We start from the raw sequence: 18,807 nt of genomic DNA, 5'->3' as shown, positions 1-18,807 counted from the left end.
TGTACACAATATCCTGGGTGGGGGGATTTCCTCCAGTGGCAGATCAATATCCATGCCTAATTCATCTTACACAGCATGAGGCCAGATTCAATATCACAGCACCACTGGCTTGTGGGAGACGCAAGCATGCCACACATTGTATAGTAACCTGACCGTGTTAGAGACCTACACAATGACAACAATGAAGCGCAAACTTGAAGTGTGACACCTAGAACACGGACTATGGTATTATAGATCCATCCACTAAATATGGCCCAGATGCAACAGTGTGCACATGGACACATCTGCAGTAAAGCAGGAGATGAAGAGAGCACAGACCCCCGCCATGTCCAAATGCCCTCGCAGTGTTAACAACAGTGAAACATAACTGGGCATCTGCCCACGGGATTTGGACTGTTTTGGACTGAATGGGTTCTTCCATGGCCCATGCTACACCCTTCCACCCATTTCCATTTCTGTCCCATAAATATCGCCGGGTCATTTTCCCCATAATCCTGCTAACAGACAGACAGACAAACAGACAACCTGTGCTGAAAACAAAACCTCCCTGGCGTTAAAAAGGGGAAAACACAAAGAGAAAGATACAGGAGGCAAGACTGGGCTGAATGCCAGGGAGTGAGACAAAACAAACAGAATGTATGTATCAGATATAAATAAAATCAATGGAAAGAGATACTACATATACTCTACAAACAACAACAACAACAACAACAAACAGTATGAGGTACACAGTAAACACATTAAACAAATAAATAAAGATCAAAGAGAGGCAGCACTGGGGCTGGGTGTGTAGAACTACAGCTGAAATTAATCAGTGGAGACATGAAAGGGTCAGTACTGGGGCTGGGCTTGCGGGGTCCGTCGGCGTGGGCGTGGGCGGGGCCAGAGGCGTGCTGCAGGACGCGGGGCAGCAGCAGGTGCAGATGCTCCCGCTCCCCCGCCTGCTCGTGCAGCCACGCCTTCAGAACACTCTCCACGGCAACCACGCTGCTCTCCACCACCTGCAGGTCCATCTCTGTGCCCAGCATCAGACCCTCTGAGGGAAGCAGGGGGAGAGAGAGAGGGAGAGAGGAGAGAGAGAAAGGGAGAGAGGAGAGAGTGAGAGTGGGGGGAGGGGGGAGGAAGAGAGAGATTAACAAATTAGGTGATGTACCTTGGGGTTATCTCATCAGAGTTATCTATGTGGTTTATATTTCCTAATACTCACCTGTACCCAGTTTGGAAATTATGTTTTGACATTTATCAGATTAATTAGATAGACAGACAGCAAGAGAGAATGATCATAGAGAAATTGGACAGTTGGAAAGTGATAGCAATTATGCAAATATGGTGATGGGTAGATAGCATAAATGTCAACTGTTAAAATAAGCAAATGTATGGTATAACCAGTCATAGCTGATTGGCAGGACCATTTCTAAACTCATTTCAACCTGGTGGACAGTTTTACTCTCTGCCACTAGAGGGGGCCACTGCTCCATCCCAGAGCTGACTGGCACCATCTGGTTTCTTGGTGTTTCATGCCCCCAACGTTGTCTTCAAGGCAGCGCAGCCTAGGCTTGGGAATCTGTTCCAGGTATCGGTTAGGAACCAGTTCCAAACGTTCTGATCCATCGGAATCGTACACATCCACACGTTATCGATTCCACTAACGATATGGGAATCGATAAGGAATTGCATTGATAAGCAGACTCGACAATGGCGTCGATATCGATAATTTCTTAACGATGCCCATCCCTAGCGCTGCCTGGAAGCCGCTAGGGTTAGGCATGAGTTAGGGTTAGGGTTAGGTTTAGGATAAGGTGCCTTTAAGTGGACGGTGGCAGCGCTGCCTGGAAGACGACGTAGCTCACCAAGTTTGCGTTGAAAAGTTTCTTAAAAATGATCATATTCAGTGCTTTCTTAATAGAGGGCTACAGAGGTTAATGGTATACTTTGAATGAGCAATAGGGTCAACATACAGCTGAAAATTAAAGAAAAAACCTTTGACACTTATTTCTCAAGTTTGGTGTCATCTCTCAGAGCCAGGTCCATGGCACATTGCCAGACACATTGCTTTTAAAAGGTTTTATGCAAAAAGGCAAAAAGGTGAAACTGGCAATTTAGTTGACAAAGCTGATGACACAAAAAAAAAAAGTGTCAAAACGGCGCTGCAAAATCTCCTCTTTTATGCAGTCTGTCTGTGCCATTTTCTAAAGCCTATACGGTTATATAACCCAGGTGAACCCCCACAACAAGGTTAGGTCAACACTCTATAAAGGAACATTCAGTGTCATTGCTTCCGTCATGTTCTGTTACCGACACGAAGAGCCTGACCGGACACCAAGAGATGGAGCAGCTTAGAGCCGCCCTGAACAAGAGTATAAGTGCTGCTGAGGGAGAGAGGGAGAGAGAAGAAGAGAGAGAGGGAGAGAGAAAGGGAGCAGCCTCCGCATTAACCTTTCCCTGTGAATTATTTATCCTCCTCTATGAGGGCCTGCTGCAGTCTAGAGGGAGCGAGTGGGACAGGCTTAATCGCTCAGCCCCCTCTCACACAGAGAAAAAGAGAGAGAGGAAGAGAGGAGAGAAGAGGAGAGAAGAGGAGAGAAGAGAGAGGCAAACTGAGATTGAAAGAGTGAGATGGAGAAAGGGTGGAAAGAGAGGGAATAAAAGACAAAGTAAGAAAGACAGAGGTGCAGATGAAGGAAAACTAGACAAAAAAGACAGCCAGGAGATCGATCTCACTCTTGTCAGGGGAGGACTAGCAGATGAGACAGTAGCCGTGCGTCGGACATCACGTGATCTCCGGGCGAGACCTCTTCCAGATAATTGCTTTTCCTGGTCATTAGTGGCCGGGGTCAGGCTATCCTCCCCACAGCGGATCTGAAAGTCAAACGTGACTCATTGCTGGAGATTTACGCACACTTGTAGATTGGTATTGATGAGCTTGGGCTGTTTGTGACTTGTCCTCCAGCATTAGGTATCTCATCGATAAGTGTGTGAGGTTGAAGTCCGCTGCTTCCTTTGCGACTCGTGTTGGTCCAGAGCAGGGGACCATGCAGGGCGGAGAGCGTCTTATTCACTTCGTTAGCAGTGACGAAAATGAGTTCAACAGTAGCACAGAATGCCAGTCCACCCCTTCTCTTATGTGGTAGTTTAGTCTAGTCAGTATGTCTAATGAGACAGGATTTCAAATATTTGACCACATGACTAGACTAAACTACCACACGAGAGGGGATGGGCATTCTGTCTCACTGTTAAACTCATTTTCGTCACTGCTGAGGAAGTGAAACCTGTACCTGTAGCACTAGGAATTAAACATCTCTCCAGTGCTATAGGTATAGGATTCCACACAGCGGCCATCCAACAACCAAGTCAGTCAAAAACGAAATCACGCAGCCTTAATTTAGAGCAACCTGCTTAATGGTTTTCAGCAAATCATATTGCGGTGTTTGGTGTTTTAAGCCCCCAACGTCGTCTTCCAGGCAGCGCTGCATGGAAAAGCACTAGGGTTAGGCAAGGGTTAGGGTTAAGGTTAGGGTTAGGTGCCTTGAAGTCGACGGCCGCAGCGCTGCCTTGAAGTCGACGGTGGGGGCTTAAAACACCATCGAGCTCATATTGCACTGCTTTGCAAATCGCAAAAACAAACAAGAGAGAAGTTCCACATGTGCTATGACCAACTGGAGGTGCTCTGTGCACTGCACTACAAGCAGTTCAGGTGGTCGGTATTATTTAAAAAAAGGTGAAATCAATAAGTCAGAGTCCACTGATCAATTACAGAAAGGAAGGAAAGCATTAATTGACTAATGGATGTTCTATTTGTTTACAGGGTGCATGTGACGGAAAATCAATAACAAAGCAAATTTAAAGCAACCTTTTGAAGTGAATCTGATCTTCACGGCCATTTAAATCATGATAAGTTCTTAATTAATTTACACTCTATTACACTCTATCTTTAAACTCAATTTAATTCACATGCCAGATGGTCTATGATGCAATCTGCATGAGTGCTAAACCATTCAGATTCTGCAGGCCACTTCAGTCAAACTGAATCTCAGTACTATGACAATGTGTGTGTAAGAGTAAAATTAGCATCCGGGATTGACGCATACATACTCCTACGGAAGTCAATGATATAACGGGCTCAAGTGCCTAAAAAGTCCCATTATAATCCACTGTGCTTTTCCTTATCACACCAAGGCTTCCCATCAAAAAGAGAGAAAGACAGAAAAAAAGTGTGAGCGATTACTGTAAATGTCGCACAGATGGCGTGAGCGAGGGAGGGGAGAGGTGAGGTCAGACCTGTGGAGGCTTCGGAGCCGATCGCCTCAATATTGCCCGTCAGCAAGTAGAGATTAAATCCAATTATCATCCACCCTTCTCCAACCTCCCCCCCGACCCACGCACAGATCTCCCCAAGCCCTCCAACATTTACCATCCTCTTCCTCCTTTGTCCACTCAAAGTCATCATAGCCAAATATAAGAGAAAATTAAAACAAAGGTCAGTTCTTCCCTCACATTAGCAGGACTAAGTACTTGGACTGAGATGGCTCTGACTTCCTGGCATGGACTCGGTGAACCTGTCTCCCAAAGTGCTCCTCAGACTCTTATTTACTTTTCCATGACAAATCCCAGTACAGAAGCGTTCATGCATTAGGGCTTGACTTCCTCCACTCAGGGATATTTACAGACGCGTGACAAGACCGGGAAGTTTAACTTTGTAATAATTAATGATATGAATTTGGGTTCATTCATCATGCGATAGCTTGCTGTAACTCAAAGAATTGGCCTGTTCTTGCGTAAAATTAAAGCATTATAAGAAGTGGATAATTAAAGGGTTTCTCACTCTCAAGATGAACTGAAAAGTTAAGGTATGCACATAACTTCACTCGTTCAACTGAAGGGCACTATTGGAATTCCATGATACTGATATAGTATTCTATGGAAAAATTAATGAATATCATTCCATTAAAGCAGTGTCATCTGTCAGCTGCCGTGCATTAAAATATTTGTTATAATATACAGTGGCAGATGGCGCTGGCACACAATTCGTTCTAAGGAGATGGAGTTGGTCACAATCAGACCCTCCATCTCTGGATGACATTCGGACGCAAGATGGAGATCCCAATCTGCAATCAACAGTTCCTGGGCAACTTCTGTCATCTGTGATATATGAGCCAATTCTCCCACTAGGAGCACAGAGAAGATTGCAATCAGCAGTGATGGGACACTCTGCTGGTCTGTATCTCACATCCTGTCATGTGATCACTGTGTGGTCTCTGGGACGATGAGAAGGGCGTAATTGGCTACTCTACTGACCACCCAACCACGGGTTCATTTGGGAATAATAATGCTTCGGGTCTCATCCTGATGGTGCCAGCAGATAGAATAAAGCTTCCGGAGGAACATATAGCTCATGAGAGAAACGAGTGAATGAATTATGGGTGATTGGCTAAAGTGATTGCCAAAGATGATGGAGCTTCTCCTTTCAAGAGGCCATAATAGGCCCTGATAAGCTCCATGTATACTTGCAGAGCAGGAAGGAGTGAGGCCAAACTGATTCCATTACCAGCAATATGCTGTAGAAGCCAGGGCTACTCAGGGAAGCTTTTAGCCCATGGGGATGTGTCCAGCGCTCAGGTGAACAGACAAAATGTGCCCGGAACATCAAAACCGTCAAAAAATTCACCAGCAGCTTTGCAGCAAAGAAAGCTGTTATTCTAAATTCTAAAGGTGATGGTTCTACTACAATACATGATGCCATTGTGACTGTTGGCGTTGTCATTTCATTTTACGACAGACTGTGAGAATGAAAGAGACAGTGAGAATGAGAGAGAGAGAGAGAGAGAGAAAGACAGAGAGAGGGCATGGTGCAGACAGCAGGACAAAGGCTGTTTCACAGAGCTCAGCGATATTAAGCGGTGGCGAGTGATGTTCACCTGGACACACACCTGTCTCTGCTTTGCTTTCGTAAGAGAGTCTGACCTCCCCCTGTCCTCTAGCTGCAGCAGGAGGCTGTTTCCTGAACTATGGACCTGATGAGGCCTGCTTCCCCCCTCCAGTGCTGGCTGGAAAAATAACACAGGGGGTTCTGGAACCTCTCAAGTTTAATCAACCTTTATCACAGCCTGCCTAAACAATGGAAACATTCTAAAATCTGCAATAACACACCAATTATAAAGTTCTCATTCTGGCATGGTCAGGGGGGAAAGAGGGACTGAAAGAGATGCTTCGCTACAGGATTTGGAACGACCACTGTCTGAATGCATGTCAAAGCATTTGCCATTTTCCAGATGAAGCTGCATTGCCAAAAAAAAAAAAATAAATTATTGAGGTTTCGGATCAAACATGCACGACTGCCAAGGCATTGACGTCTGTGATGAATATCCAGCTATTTCCAGCATAAATCCTCTATCTTGTACCGAAAAAATTATCTCCATTAAATGAAGAGAGAAGAGATGAGCTAAGGGCTTTATTGGCTCTTTTTTGCACAGATTCAAACTCAGGGGGAGAGAGAGAGAGAGACAGAGAGAGACAAGGGAGAGAGAAACCGAGGGAGGGGAAGGGAGGAAGAGATCCTCTTAAATCCCTCAAACAGCATAATCGGGCCCAAATCCTCCTGAGAAAATGCACACTGAGTGATGTAGAGAGTTTGCAAGGACCACCATGTCAGTCTCTTCTTTCAATCCCTTCCTCTCTCTGTCTCTCCCTCTCCCTCTCTCCACGTAACACACCCATCCATCATCTCTGGTTTCAAAGAGGTGCTTTATCTCCACTGAGTAGGCCGATGTACTGCTGCGAAACAGCCTGAGCAATATCTCCATTTAGAGAAAGGCCCTGCTGCCCGACATACTTAAAATGGAGGATCTGTTTACCTTAGCCTTAAGCCAAGAGATAATGGGAAACCAGACTTGCAACAAAGCAACGATTTCCCTAAGCTTAAGCCTGCAGTGTGTCAGATGAATTTGGCTGAGGCTGCGCACACAAACACTATCTCTGCCTGCTAAGAGCGATGCAGGGGACTGGTGCGATCCCATTAATTATGAGTGAAGGCGAGCTGCTTTGTCCACCTCGGGGGCGACTGTACAAAGCTAGGACAGGGAGCTTGCAGAAAATTAGAGGACAGTATTTCACCTTGCACATAAACACAGCATAGTTTACTGAGAAGACGAGAGGCAGAGTTCGCATAGCGATCATCGTTCTGTAAGGGGAACAAAAACTAAAACAGACTTGGTTTATGAGGCAGTGAGCTAAACATGCCCATAATTGGCATGACCATTTTCAAAACGTATCGCCGGATATTCCTTTCATCTCCTGCTCCAGATTCAAAGCGTTTCATGGGATGCTAAAAGTGGAGACATTGTGTCCCCTCTCAGATTGCTTTATCGTGATGAGTCATGTTTGGGTGATCAGCCATGCTCCCCCGGATGAAAGGCTTTTTATGGTGTCACTTCTGGTCGCTCAGAATGCCTTGAGGCAAGTGATGTTTTATGCTATTGTCCTCTGAAACCCATCTCTCTCTCTCTCTCTCTCGCTCGCTCGCTGAGCCGACAGCAGCCTCGTGCGACACTTTTCCCTTCTCTCATCCTCTTGTGCTCACTTAGTTTCTGGACTCACTTTTTGTCAAGTTTCCTGCAGCTCATCACCAACCCTTCAACATTCTCTGTTTGGATTTCAGGCGTTCTTTGTTTCTGCCCATCCCTGTCCCACTCTCCCTCCACGCTCTGTCTCTAATTCTCAATCCTCCAATTCGGCTCCTTTCCCCAATTCCCCGTCAATGTTTGTAAATGCGGCTAAAAGCTGCCACTGGCCCCCTTTTCCTCCCCCCAAAAGCGGATTTAATCGTCTCTTGATTCCACCCCAGGAGAGCAATTTGGGTAATTAATTTGGGGGCGTGTGTAATTAGCGTAAGCCGTTGATATGCAGCGATGTAAGAAAAGCTTGTGGTGTGAAATAGTCATCCTGCCATGATTAATGTCCATCAAGCTGACCTGCCATCTCTCAAGAAGACATTACATCACCTCCAGTTAACCCGCTGTAGTCAGGGCTCAAACAGTGCAAACGTAGTCTAATCTAGTCCAAACTAATCTATAATGACCTATTTCCAATGGGGAGAGCTACATGATGATGATTCCATGCGCAGTACGGATTCTAGAGCTTTAATCTCTAAAAAAGATGAAGAGAAAAAGCTAAAACAACATTCCAAATTTAATCTCAAAACCAGTTTCCGTTAGTCCACAGATAATCTTGACGACCAGCAAAAACCTACAACACAAGACAAAATCCTTCCCCTTACCCCCCCCCCCCCCCCCCATTGTAAAAAAAAAACTCCAATGAACGTTTTGCCATGAGAAAAAAACCCTCACTATCTCAGAATAAGACACAACGTGCCTGATAAGCTCCAGTGCTTCAAAAACAACAACACCCAGGCCTGTATCAAATGTATTCACCCCTACTGAACTTGGGAAGAGTTCTTGTTGAAGTTGGGGCTCCAGGAAGCCTGTGGGAGGAGCTGAGCTATCCTGAGATGACCCCTACTGAAGCTGAGCTATCCTGAGATGACCCCTACTGGAGCTGGAGACGGCAGTCAGACAGGCAGTCAGACAGACAGGCAGACAGGCAGGCAGAGAGACAGAGAGACAGGCAGACAGACAGAGAGACAGAGAGGCAGGCATACAGACAGAGAGACAGAGAGGCAGGCATACAGGCAGTCAGACAGGCAGACAGGCCTGTGCCAGAGCAGCCCTCCCTGCTTGCGTCTGGAGAGCTCGAGTGATGGATGCTCCCCGTCACGGGAGTCTCATAAGCGGCGAGGGCCAGGTGTTACCGGAACACCGCCGAGAGGGAAACCGGCAGACAGGTGCCGTCTATCACTCTCCGGTGTGCTCGCGCTTTCTCTCGCTCGATCCCCATGTGTCTCATACGACAGCGGGTTTCGTGGAGAGGAGAAGAGTTAAACAACATCTGCTGAGAGGATGACGAGGTGGGAAGCGTACACAGAGGCCACTGGGGACTTTAAATTAACATAAACTATCTTTTTCTCTGCCGTGTTTAGTCTGTCGGTGTCTGAGTCCGTTCTAGGGTGAGCAAGTTTGTTGAAGTTTGAATGTTTTGCCGGGTAGATATTTTGCTGAGGTTAATGGTCTGGGGAATTGAGTGTATGTGAAACAGGTGCATATGTGTATACCAGCAGCACATAAAAATTCCACAGACACACACACACACGCAAGCTACGAATGAATCTTTTCGATTTTTACATACTGTAGCTACTAATGTGCACCAATTATCACCCTGTTTATGCTGCTGCCTCCAACTCAGCCTCTAAATGCCGACTCCGCTGCCAAGTTTCACCACCTTTCCCTTCTGCCCTTCTCCCCTCTTTCCTTTCTTTTCACTCGTTATTCTTCACTTCTTCACTCCTCCTGTGTCTGTATCTCTGATCTATCGCTCATCCCCTGGCCTCTTCTATCCATTCTGCTTTTCTCTCCACTCTCCCTTTCTCTCTTTCTCACCCTGTCTGGCTCAGCCTCACTTTACGGTCTCCACCGTCTCTCTCTTTCTCACCCTGTCTGGCTCAGCCTCACTTTACGGTCTCCACCGTCTCTCTCTTTCTCACCCTGTCTGGCTCAGCCTCACTTTACGGTCTCCACCGTCTCTCTCTTTCTCACCCTGTCTGGCTCAGCCTCACTTTACGGTCTCCACCGTCTCTCTCTTTCTCACCCTGTCTGGCTCAGCCTCACTTTACGGTCTCCACCGTCTCTCTCTTTCTCACCCTGTCTGGCTCAGCCTCACTTTACGGTCTCCACCGTCTCTCTCTTTCTCACCCTGTCTGGCTCAGCCTCACTTTACGGTCTCCACCGTCTCTCTCTTTCTCACCCTGTCTGGCTCAGCCTCACTTTATGGTCTCCACCGTCTCTCTCTTTCTCACTCTGCACCCGACGGCTGGTGATATGTGGCCCATCGCTACCACACAGTCTCTTATTGAGCAGCCACTCCTCTAAGGGCAGCCACCGCTCCTGCCTTTCACATCACAGTGCTACCCAGGCCGCCCCGAGAAACCCCGTCACCATGGTGATGGCGACGGAGGGGGGCAGCAGAGAGACGAGGGAGGGTGGGGGGGGGGGGGGGTGTACGGGGAGGCGACTCGCCACCCCTCCCAAAACCACCACCCTAAATCTGCCACCTCAAAGAAGAGAGAGAGGCGCTGCCAGCGAGGCTCTGGAGGGGGCAGCGAGATGGGGAGATTAATACAGACGAGATACAGGAACGAGATGCGGGCCGTCTAGACTGCCTGGCCAAACACTCTCCACCACATCACAAGAGGTGGATATCACAAGGCACCATGCATGAACACACCACTTTACTTGGCCAAACAAGTCTGTGACAGGACCATGTTAATGTCACTGTTCTCATGGGCACATGGGAATGCACTGCATGGTTATACCCAGCCAAGATGTACAAGTTTATCTTTTGAGCTATACATGTATGCGTACATACATTACATACATGTACTCTGCTTGAAGAGCTATATGGGGCATGTTCTTGAAATGTCCTGGTTTTCAAAAAGAATATGTCTACTGAATTAGAACTTCTACATTTCAAACATACATATACACATGCAATGATTGCAAATAATGCCAAGGCAATCAAATCCACGGTGCTTCACCCCCATGTCTTGCATTCATAATGACTAATCTACTTAAACTGCAGAACAAGTAAGCGAGAGGGTGAATGGTCACCTGGTCTAATTAATCAGGAATCCTCTACATTTAGGCTGAGTTAGGCATATTCTATATGAATCCATCTCTAATGACATGCTAATGTAAGCAATTTGGATGGGCCACCATGCTACCCAAACTCCACTGCTCCAGGCTGCAATAATGCAGCACGACTCTAGAATCCACAATGCTGGTTACACTAATCTCAGGTAGGACAAAACACATGTGGCTGCATCACATTGACCGGCATGCCCCCGAGGGGTTTGGGGGGGGGGGGGGTGTAATCCACCGTGATTCGCTGGAGATGGGTTGGAACATTGTGCTGATGCAAGCCTGAGATACAGGCAGGCCAGGGCTTAAGTGTAATTAGCTCCATGTTGAAGCCTGCTGATTTAAGACCTGACCACGTGTCACAGGGGACAGCAAGAGGGACAACGGGCCAAGTCGTCATCTCAGCTGTCCTCTCTGGTAATCCCCTCTTCCTGTGCACAGTGCACTTCAAATTTGGAGAAACATAATACACACGCATCATAAGTCCAGACATATGGATACACACACACACACATAAACACACCCATACATACAGACAAACATACTAACACACCCATACATACAGTATACATAAGCCTTCAAGCACAGAGATAGAAACGACACACACACACACACACACACACACACACACACACACATATCACTTGGAATGCACTTCTCAGGACAAGAGGCTTTCTAGTAAAAACAGGATGTAGGTCAGGGTGTTACCTTGGCAGACAAACTAGAACTGGCTAAGAGGCTGCATGAGCACCTGCAAATGTACTTTGTGTGTGTGTCTGTGTGTTTGTGTGTGTGTTTGTGTGTGCATGCATGAATGTACAGTATGTTAATTCATGCATGCATGAGTGTGAGTTTCTCTGAATGTTTATGTGTCTGTCTGCATGAATAGATTATGTCTGTATGAGCATGTGTATCTTTTTGACTACATGTGATGACGTGTGAATTGCGTGTGAGAGAGTGTGTGTGTGTGTGTGCTTACAGTATGCGTGAGCGTGTGTGGGTGTGTGTGCGCATACCGGTATGTTCGGCCGTGTGGAGGTATCCAGCAAGACCTCAGGGACACCCCGGCTCTGGGCTCGTCTCCAGAGTCTGACCCGGCCTGTACTTAAGAGCCGCGCAGCGCAGCCTTGGCACCAGGCAAGCGAGAGGGAACCTTCCGGGCCCTTCCGAGCCAAGCGCTCGGCCCAGTAGGACGCAGCACCAGACTGAAGGCAGATGAGCTGTCTGGCTGACTCCAGAACAGGCCACTGAGAGACCTTTTCATTTAAAGACAAATCACTGGGCTTATATAACTGACCCTTTCCCTCTCTCCACGCGACTAGGGGTAAGGTATTTTAATGAAAGGCCATCACCATACGACCCATACTCCTGGAATGGCGTTCTGTGGGCAAATGCAGTGATGAGTTTGAGTGAGAGACGTGGGACGTGAGGATCTACGTTTTGATGACTTTGGCTGAGGCACAGCAGCAGCTGTGGAGCCACGTAGGTTATGGGCTTGTTTTAAGGTCAGTGAGAGAGCTGATGAAGAGACAAAGGAGAGGGGACAGCCAGAGGATACAGAGAGAGAGGGAGAGAGGGAAGGAGAGAGAGAGAGGAGAGAGAGAGAGTGAGAGGGAGAGAGAGAGAGAAAGAAGAGAGAGAGAGAGAGAGAGAGAGAGAGAGAGAGAGAGAGAGAGAGAGAGAGAGAGAGAGAGAGAGTGTTTTACTGGACAGCCATAGTTGGCCCTTTGAAAAAGAAGTGCTGCTCCATCTGACCCAATACACTCCCCGGGCTAAAGTAAATAAATTATGAGAAAAGAGAGGGGGGTGGGGGTATCCATGGAATTCTTAAGTGTTGGCAAGGCGTTGGGAGCAAATGCACATATTTCCCAGCCCAACCCCTTCGCACCCACCCAACATCATCAACATTCCTGTAACTCCTCAATGAGCGTTGACCTTATTTATGCAGTCTATGCTGCTGATGCAGGAAAAACCCTGTCAAGAGTGAGAGATCTCCTGAACCAGGCTTGGTAACAGAGAGATCTCCATTGTTTATGTCAAGGCACCTTCTTGTTTATGTATTTGTTTGTGTTTGTGTTTGTGTGTGTGTGTGTGTGATCACACTTACTCAGACAGCAGACAGTAACAGTTTGCACTGTGTTATGTCTACATGTATGTGCCGTCTCTTGAGAACCTCTCTTTCACATGCCTCCTTCTGATTACCCAAAATGACTACAAAACGTTACAGCGTGAGATTACCGTGGTGTGTTGCTAAATTACTATGCTGAGAGACGTCTTGGGGCTGCAGACCTTATTTTTGCTTTCATTTTCTAAGGCTAGTCCTGCTTTCTAGAGAGACGGGCACCTCAAGTCCTCTTTTTTTTTGACCCTGGGGTTGAGTCGCGGATGCGACTTGCCGCACTTTAACTTTAATTAACGTAATTACGTAAGAGCTTTAATTGAACTTAATTACATCTTAACACAGGCAGCAGCAGTGGCGGGGCTGAGAGCGGGCTGCTGTCTCCTCCCCTCTCGTCACACACACACACTCAGTCTGCGTGGTGTGATTCTCAGGCTGCTGTCTCCTCCCCTCTTGTCACACACACACACTCAGTCTGCGTGGTGTGATTCTAAGGCTGCTGTCCACCGGAGTCTGCTGCTCAGAGGTTTCTGGACGTGTTTATAGGCCCTCGGGACCACGATGGGTAGAGCTGGGAGGTGCTGAGGGGACTAGGACAGTGCCCATGCCAAACTATAAACCTAGCAACACACCTCTAAAAGTCCAGAATGTGTGTGTGTGCGCGTCTGTTTATGCATGTGTGTGTGTGTGTGTGTGCGCGCGCTCGAGCTCGCGCATATGTGTGTGTGTGTGTGTGTGTGTGTGTGTGTGTGTGTGTGTGTAGTGGCAAATTTGGCTGTGACTTGAATAAATACATTCTTCACCACAAGTAATTCTGCTTTGTGGTCTCTCAATATTGGATGAGAAACTCACAGTGCAGACATCCATTACAAATACATTCCCCAACACACACACACACACACACACACACACACACACACACACACACACACACACACACATATACACTCACACACACACACACTCACACACTCACACACAATCTCTAATAAAGAGCTGGGTTTAAAAAGTTGAAAGAGTTTTTTAAGGCAGCAGAAACAAAGCACAGAGATATTGGAGAGGTGCCAGCCCTTGCTGGTACGGTGCCTACCCTCCGAGTCTTCTGGCGAGGGGCCGTCAGGCGTCCATCCCTGTTCCCCGGCCATCGGCTGCTGCTGGGGGGAGATCTGCACCACCAGCAGGCGCCGCAGGCTGCCCAGTTCTGAGTCCTTCAGCCCCGCCTCCAGCTCACGCATCAATGCCCGGCCCGGCTGACTGGTCATCACGGTCACCTGGGGAATACCAGTGTGGAAGTAGTGAGCAGCCTGATATTGACGTTAGTCAATGAGGAACACCAGTGTGGACGTAGTGACCAGCCTGATGTTTACGTCAGTCACTCTCATTCAGTCAACAAGGGCATCTGTCAACACTGACCGTGCAATGGGGGGAGATACTGTAAAAGTATTTGTGAAGGGCCAGATGAAGGCCACAGTGGCTGAAATGCGTTGACTTGTTTTAATTTCATATTGAATAAGTCAAAGGTATTTAATACCCTGAGTGCCTCACATTTTTGTAACACTACTGAAGGGAAACCTATCTTACACCCACACAGCACTTCCTGCCAAGCAAAGATATTAAAGCGCTTCACTGTAACATTGTTACTGCAAAGTGGTAGTATTTGTAAAGTGTGCTCACTCCTTCACATCTCACTGGGTCAGGGGACTGGGTCATGTGATGTTCAGGTCATGACCTCTGAGGTTGTTTTGGCCAACTTGTTTCTTGCATGATAAAGTTATTTTTCCCTAAAGTGATTTAGCCATCACAACAAACACAGCTAAAGACATCACTCTTGTTACCTTGATCATTTCAGTATAACTACAAGTATTTCAAGTATAACTACAGTATGAGACTTTCTGAGGTCGTGTCATCTGGTCCAGTTTTGATTCCATCCCTGGGTTCTCCTAAATAGTGATGTGTGCGTTTTTTTGTTTCATGACCCATTACATTGTGGCAAAGTCTGAATCTAAGGTGACAGAAAACAGCTATTTTTATGGTCGTGTAGATGATTGTGGAGAGCAAAATTGTATTCGGAAAGTGTCCAGGGCCCCAGGCATGACCGCAATTGCATGACAAAGTCTTCCTGTCACACACACACACACACAACGTCTGCAGGGAATACAGAACCGAGCAGGAAACCCTCAGACAGACACAGCACTGCTGTCAGTCTGCCAGCAATCACACACACCCTTTTTACAGCAGGTCAACCGGCGAAGCCTGACATCAGCACTGCCAGTCATGCTTTCAGTCCCTTAAGGGCACATGAACTAATAGCATGTCATCACAAATCATTAATTTATATGCCGATCCTTAAAGCTTCGTAATGGATCCCTAGAATATCAGAATAGTAAAAAGCCCAAGGTCGACACCTGGTGAGAAGGTGAGTAAATCGGAATCAGACAGGATGTAATGGGACAAGACAAGAACCTCTCCCTAACGATGAGACACAACCAGCCTGCACGAAACTGTTCCACTCCTGACTCCATAACAATGCCCCCAAGGCTGCAAAAACTCCAGCTCTTACGCCATCACCTCCACCCAGCCTTCGTCAGAAAGCCCCCACTCTCCACCCGAGTCGACCTCCCTGCGCGTTTCATATCAGCAGGTCTATCACGCTCAAATAGCCACATGCCGCCTATTAATCCCAGTCTCATGACCGGCCGTGTTGGAAGGGGATTGTGTGTGTGTGTGTGTGTGTGGGGGGGGGGGTTAGGTTTGCCCCATAAATCACACTTTTCATGTACAAACACGCCACAGCGTAGAGCCCTTCAGCTGGCTGGCATACAGAGAAGAAAGGAGAGAGAAAAAAATTCTCCCTCTATAACCATTACAGGAGATCACAGTCCCCAACAGCCCTGTTGTAAATGAGCAGAGACAGTGGCTTCAAATGCACCTATAATCCCATTAAGGCCCAAGCAAAAAAGAGTCTGAGCAATGTGATTACATCTGATTATGGGGTCTTCTGCTGAGAGGAAGAAAAAGAATGCCATCTTTTTTTTTTTCCATCTTCCTTTAATGGGGCCTGCTGTGAAGCAAATTGTCCCGGTCGGCCGTGTGTGGCTACTGTCAGCGTGTCTCTCTCAGCACATGACTCGAGGTGCGGAGAAGCACACACTCTGCCATCCACTCTGGAGGAGACGGGAATGTGAATAACATGCATGGCTGGTGCCAGCCCTGAGTTTGTCTGTGTGTGTGTGTGTGTGTGTGTGTGTGTGTGTGTGAATGTGTGCACATGTGTATGTCTCTCTCTCTCTCTCTCTCTCTCTCTCTCTCTCTCTCTCTCTGTGTGTGTATGTGTGCACATGTCTGTGTGTCTGTATAGGTTTCATCTCTCACGGTAGACCACACACTGGTTGCTGTTAGCTTAGTGGGTGGATGATGAAAATAGTATAGAACATGTGCATGATGAGGACTGTAATTGAAGTCTTCAAAAAGATCTATAGAGTTCATGCTATAATTAGTCCTGGTATCTTAGGAACCTGGACCTGGAGTTTGTTGTTCTGAAATGAAGAAAACATTCAAAATGGATATGGATACTAGCCTACACATACAATTTAGGCTCAGAGCACTGAACAAACGAAATGACATTAGTGTGGTCATTATAGTGTGGTGTGAAATATAATCTTCTCATAGTGATGCATCTTAGATAAGGAAGAATCCATTCTGGAGGAATATGAGCTTATTTTTCCACACTGGAAGAAGTTTTCAACAACCACTATGGCAAGCCATCCAGAAATATTGTTGCCATTGTACTTCCATGCAACCCAGTGAATCCAACACTGGCCTAAATGATACAGAACAAACAAATGCAGAGTAAGTGGGCAATGGAAGTAGCACTTAAGCTGGCATAACTAAACAATGTTTCAGTTTCCCCTCGAGAACACAATATTTTGGAAACACAACAAGGAACTGCAGCACTTACAAGACTGTATACAAACAAACCCTATTACCCCCCCCCCCACACACACACACACACCACCCCCACACACACACATACCGTACCCCTATACACACACACAATATACCTTTTTAATACTACTTTTACTATTTTTAATGTTTTCCTTACAGTTGAACTGGCTCTTGAGCACAAGAATTTCATTACTTATAATTCCTTTTATGAGCACATGACAATAAAGTACTTGAACTTGAACTTGAATATGAGATAATATGAAAGTATAACAGTATGCTAGCAAATTCATTTTGCATAGTTATTAAATTTGCTTTAGTTAGACTTAAGACTTTGCACATTGCCCATCATTCCAACTCGGGGCCCTGTATTCCCCAAAGCCTAACACTGCAAGCTGTGCCTATGGGTTCTATAGGAACCGGACCTGACACTGTGAGGGGAAACCCAGCTGCAAACAGACAGTGTGGTGGGGGCTGAAGATCTCACCTCCACCGAGGTGCCGCTTGCCTTGCTGCTGGAGCCACTGCCGCCTCCGCCCCCCGCGTGGACGTGGTGGCTGCTGTACTGCCTGTACTGCTGCAGGCTGTCCAGGACGGCGCGTCTGAGGAGGAACCCCCGGGGCCGCACACATCCCTCTCCGGGCAGAGAGCGCAGCTCATCCACACACAGGCGGAGGCGCACCAGGTTCCCCTTCACCTGCTGCATGAGGGGGGGATAAAGGAGAGAGAGAGAGAGAGAGAGAGGGAGAGAGAGAGAGAAAGAGAGATCTATTGCGTGGATTATTTAATCTTAATGACATTTCCTCTTATGCAAATAACCATTCCATTCCATCTTTCTGGCTTCAGATGAAGATAGAGAGGGGGAGAAGTATTGCTTGGTTTGGCTTGCATGGCTATAAAAAGTATGCACAACAAACTCACAGTGGACCAACCAGACGCCACTGTGTGAAAGGCCAGTGTCTGGGTCTGACCCCCTTTTTCATTATCCTATTCGTGAGGATCCTCACTTATCTCCATTAACAACTGAAGTTTCCGTCTCACCACATTCCAGTGCAGTGATGCAATAGTGTAGCCTACTGTAAACCGTTTGCTTTGTTTGGGAATGCTATGTCCAATATGTATTACTCATCGCACAAATACTGATGGGAAAAAATGTGGGTCGGCATGATATAAGTATAAGTATAAGTATATATACTCTTTTGATCCCGTGAGGGAAATTTGGTCTCTGCATTTATCCCAATCCGTGAATTAGTGAAACACACACAGCGTACACACAGTGAGGTGAAGCACACACTAATCCCGGCGCAGTGAGCTGCCTGCATCAACAGCGGCGCTCGGGGAGCAGTGAGGGGTTAGGTGCCTTGCTCAAGGGGTTCGAACCGGCAACCCTCCGGTAACAGGTCCGAAGTGCTAACCAGTAGGCCACGGCTGCCCCAGTGATATCAAAACATAACACACACACATATACACACACACATATACATGTGAGTACACAAACACACACACACACACACACACACACAGACATGTGAGTACACACACACACACACACACACACACACACACACACACACAGACACGAGACAGACGTGTGAGTAGACACACACACAAACACACAAACACACAAACACACACACAGACACGTGTGAGTTGTACACACACATACCACAAAAGGCAGAAGGCACTCCTGCTGAAGGTTGACGGCGTAGACACTGAGCAAAGGTAGGCGGCTGGGCCCCTCCAGACTGCTGGCCAGCGTCAAGAAGTTGTCGAGCGCCTCGCACAAAATTGCCCCCGTCTCTGACCACCAGGGCGGCGAGGTGTCCACAATCAGCACGCGAGGCGGCTGCCGGGAGAACGCACTGGGCTGACAAGCCGGCATGGGAGACGAGCCAGGTCTGTTTCTTACACTCATTGTTTTGTGAAAATCTACAGAACACAATGAATAAATCAAAGAGGTGTTGCTTTCCCTTTACTGACAATGTATAATCATAAATGAAT

General features: G+C 47.1%; 1 protein-coding gene across 1 annotated transcript in view; it reads right to left on the bottom strand.

Moving 5' to 3' along the window:
* m1ap (meiosis 1 associated protein) overlaps positions 1–18,721 on the bottom strand; it is a 27,818-nt gene extending 9,097 nt beyond the window's left edge. The window contains exons 1-4 of the mRNA XM_076288390.1: positions 18,473–18,721; positions 17,357–17,506; positions 13,955–14,168; positions 839–1,036 (exon numbers count right to left, since the gene is read on the bottom strand). Of these exons, the coding sequence (XP_076144505.1) occupies positions 839–1,036; positions 13,955–14,168; positions 17,357–17,506; positions 18,473–18,721 (811 nt within the window). The remainder of the gene's footprint in view (positions 1–838; positions 1,037–13,954; positions 14,169–17,356; positions 17,507–18,472) is intronic.
* Between the last annotated feature and the right edge of the window lie 86 nt (positions 18,722–18,807).

Source organism: Alosa pseudoharengus, unplaced genomic scaffold (assembly GCF_046254945.1).
Source record: "Alosa pseudoharengus isolate Yale_2024_CS ecotype anadromous, Long Island Sound unplaced genomic scaffold, YU_APseudo_1.1 YU_APseudo_1.1_scf_17, whole genome shotgun sequence".
Lineage (NCBI taxonomy): Eukaryota > Metazoa > Chordata > Actinopteri > Clupeiformes > Clupeidae > Alosa > Alosa pseudoharengus.
This window is presented reverse-complemented; position numbering and strand designations above follow the sequence as displayed.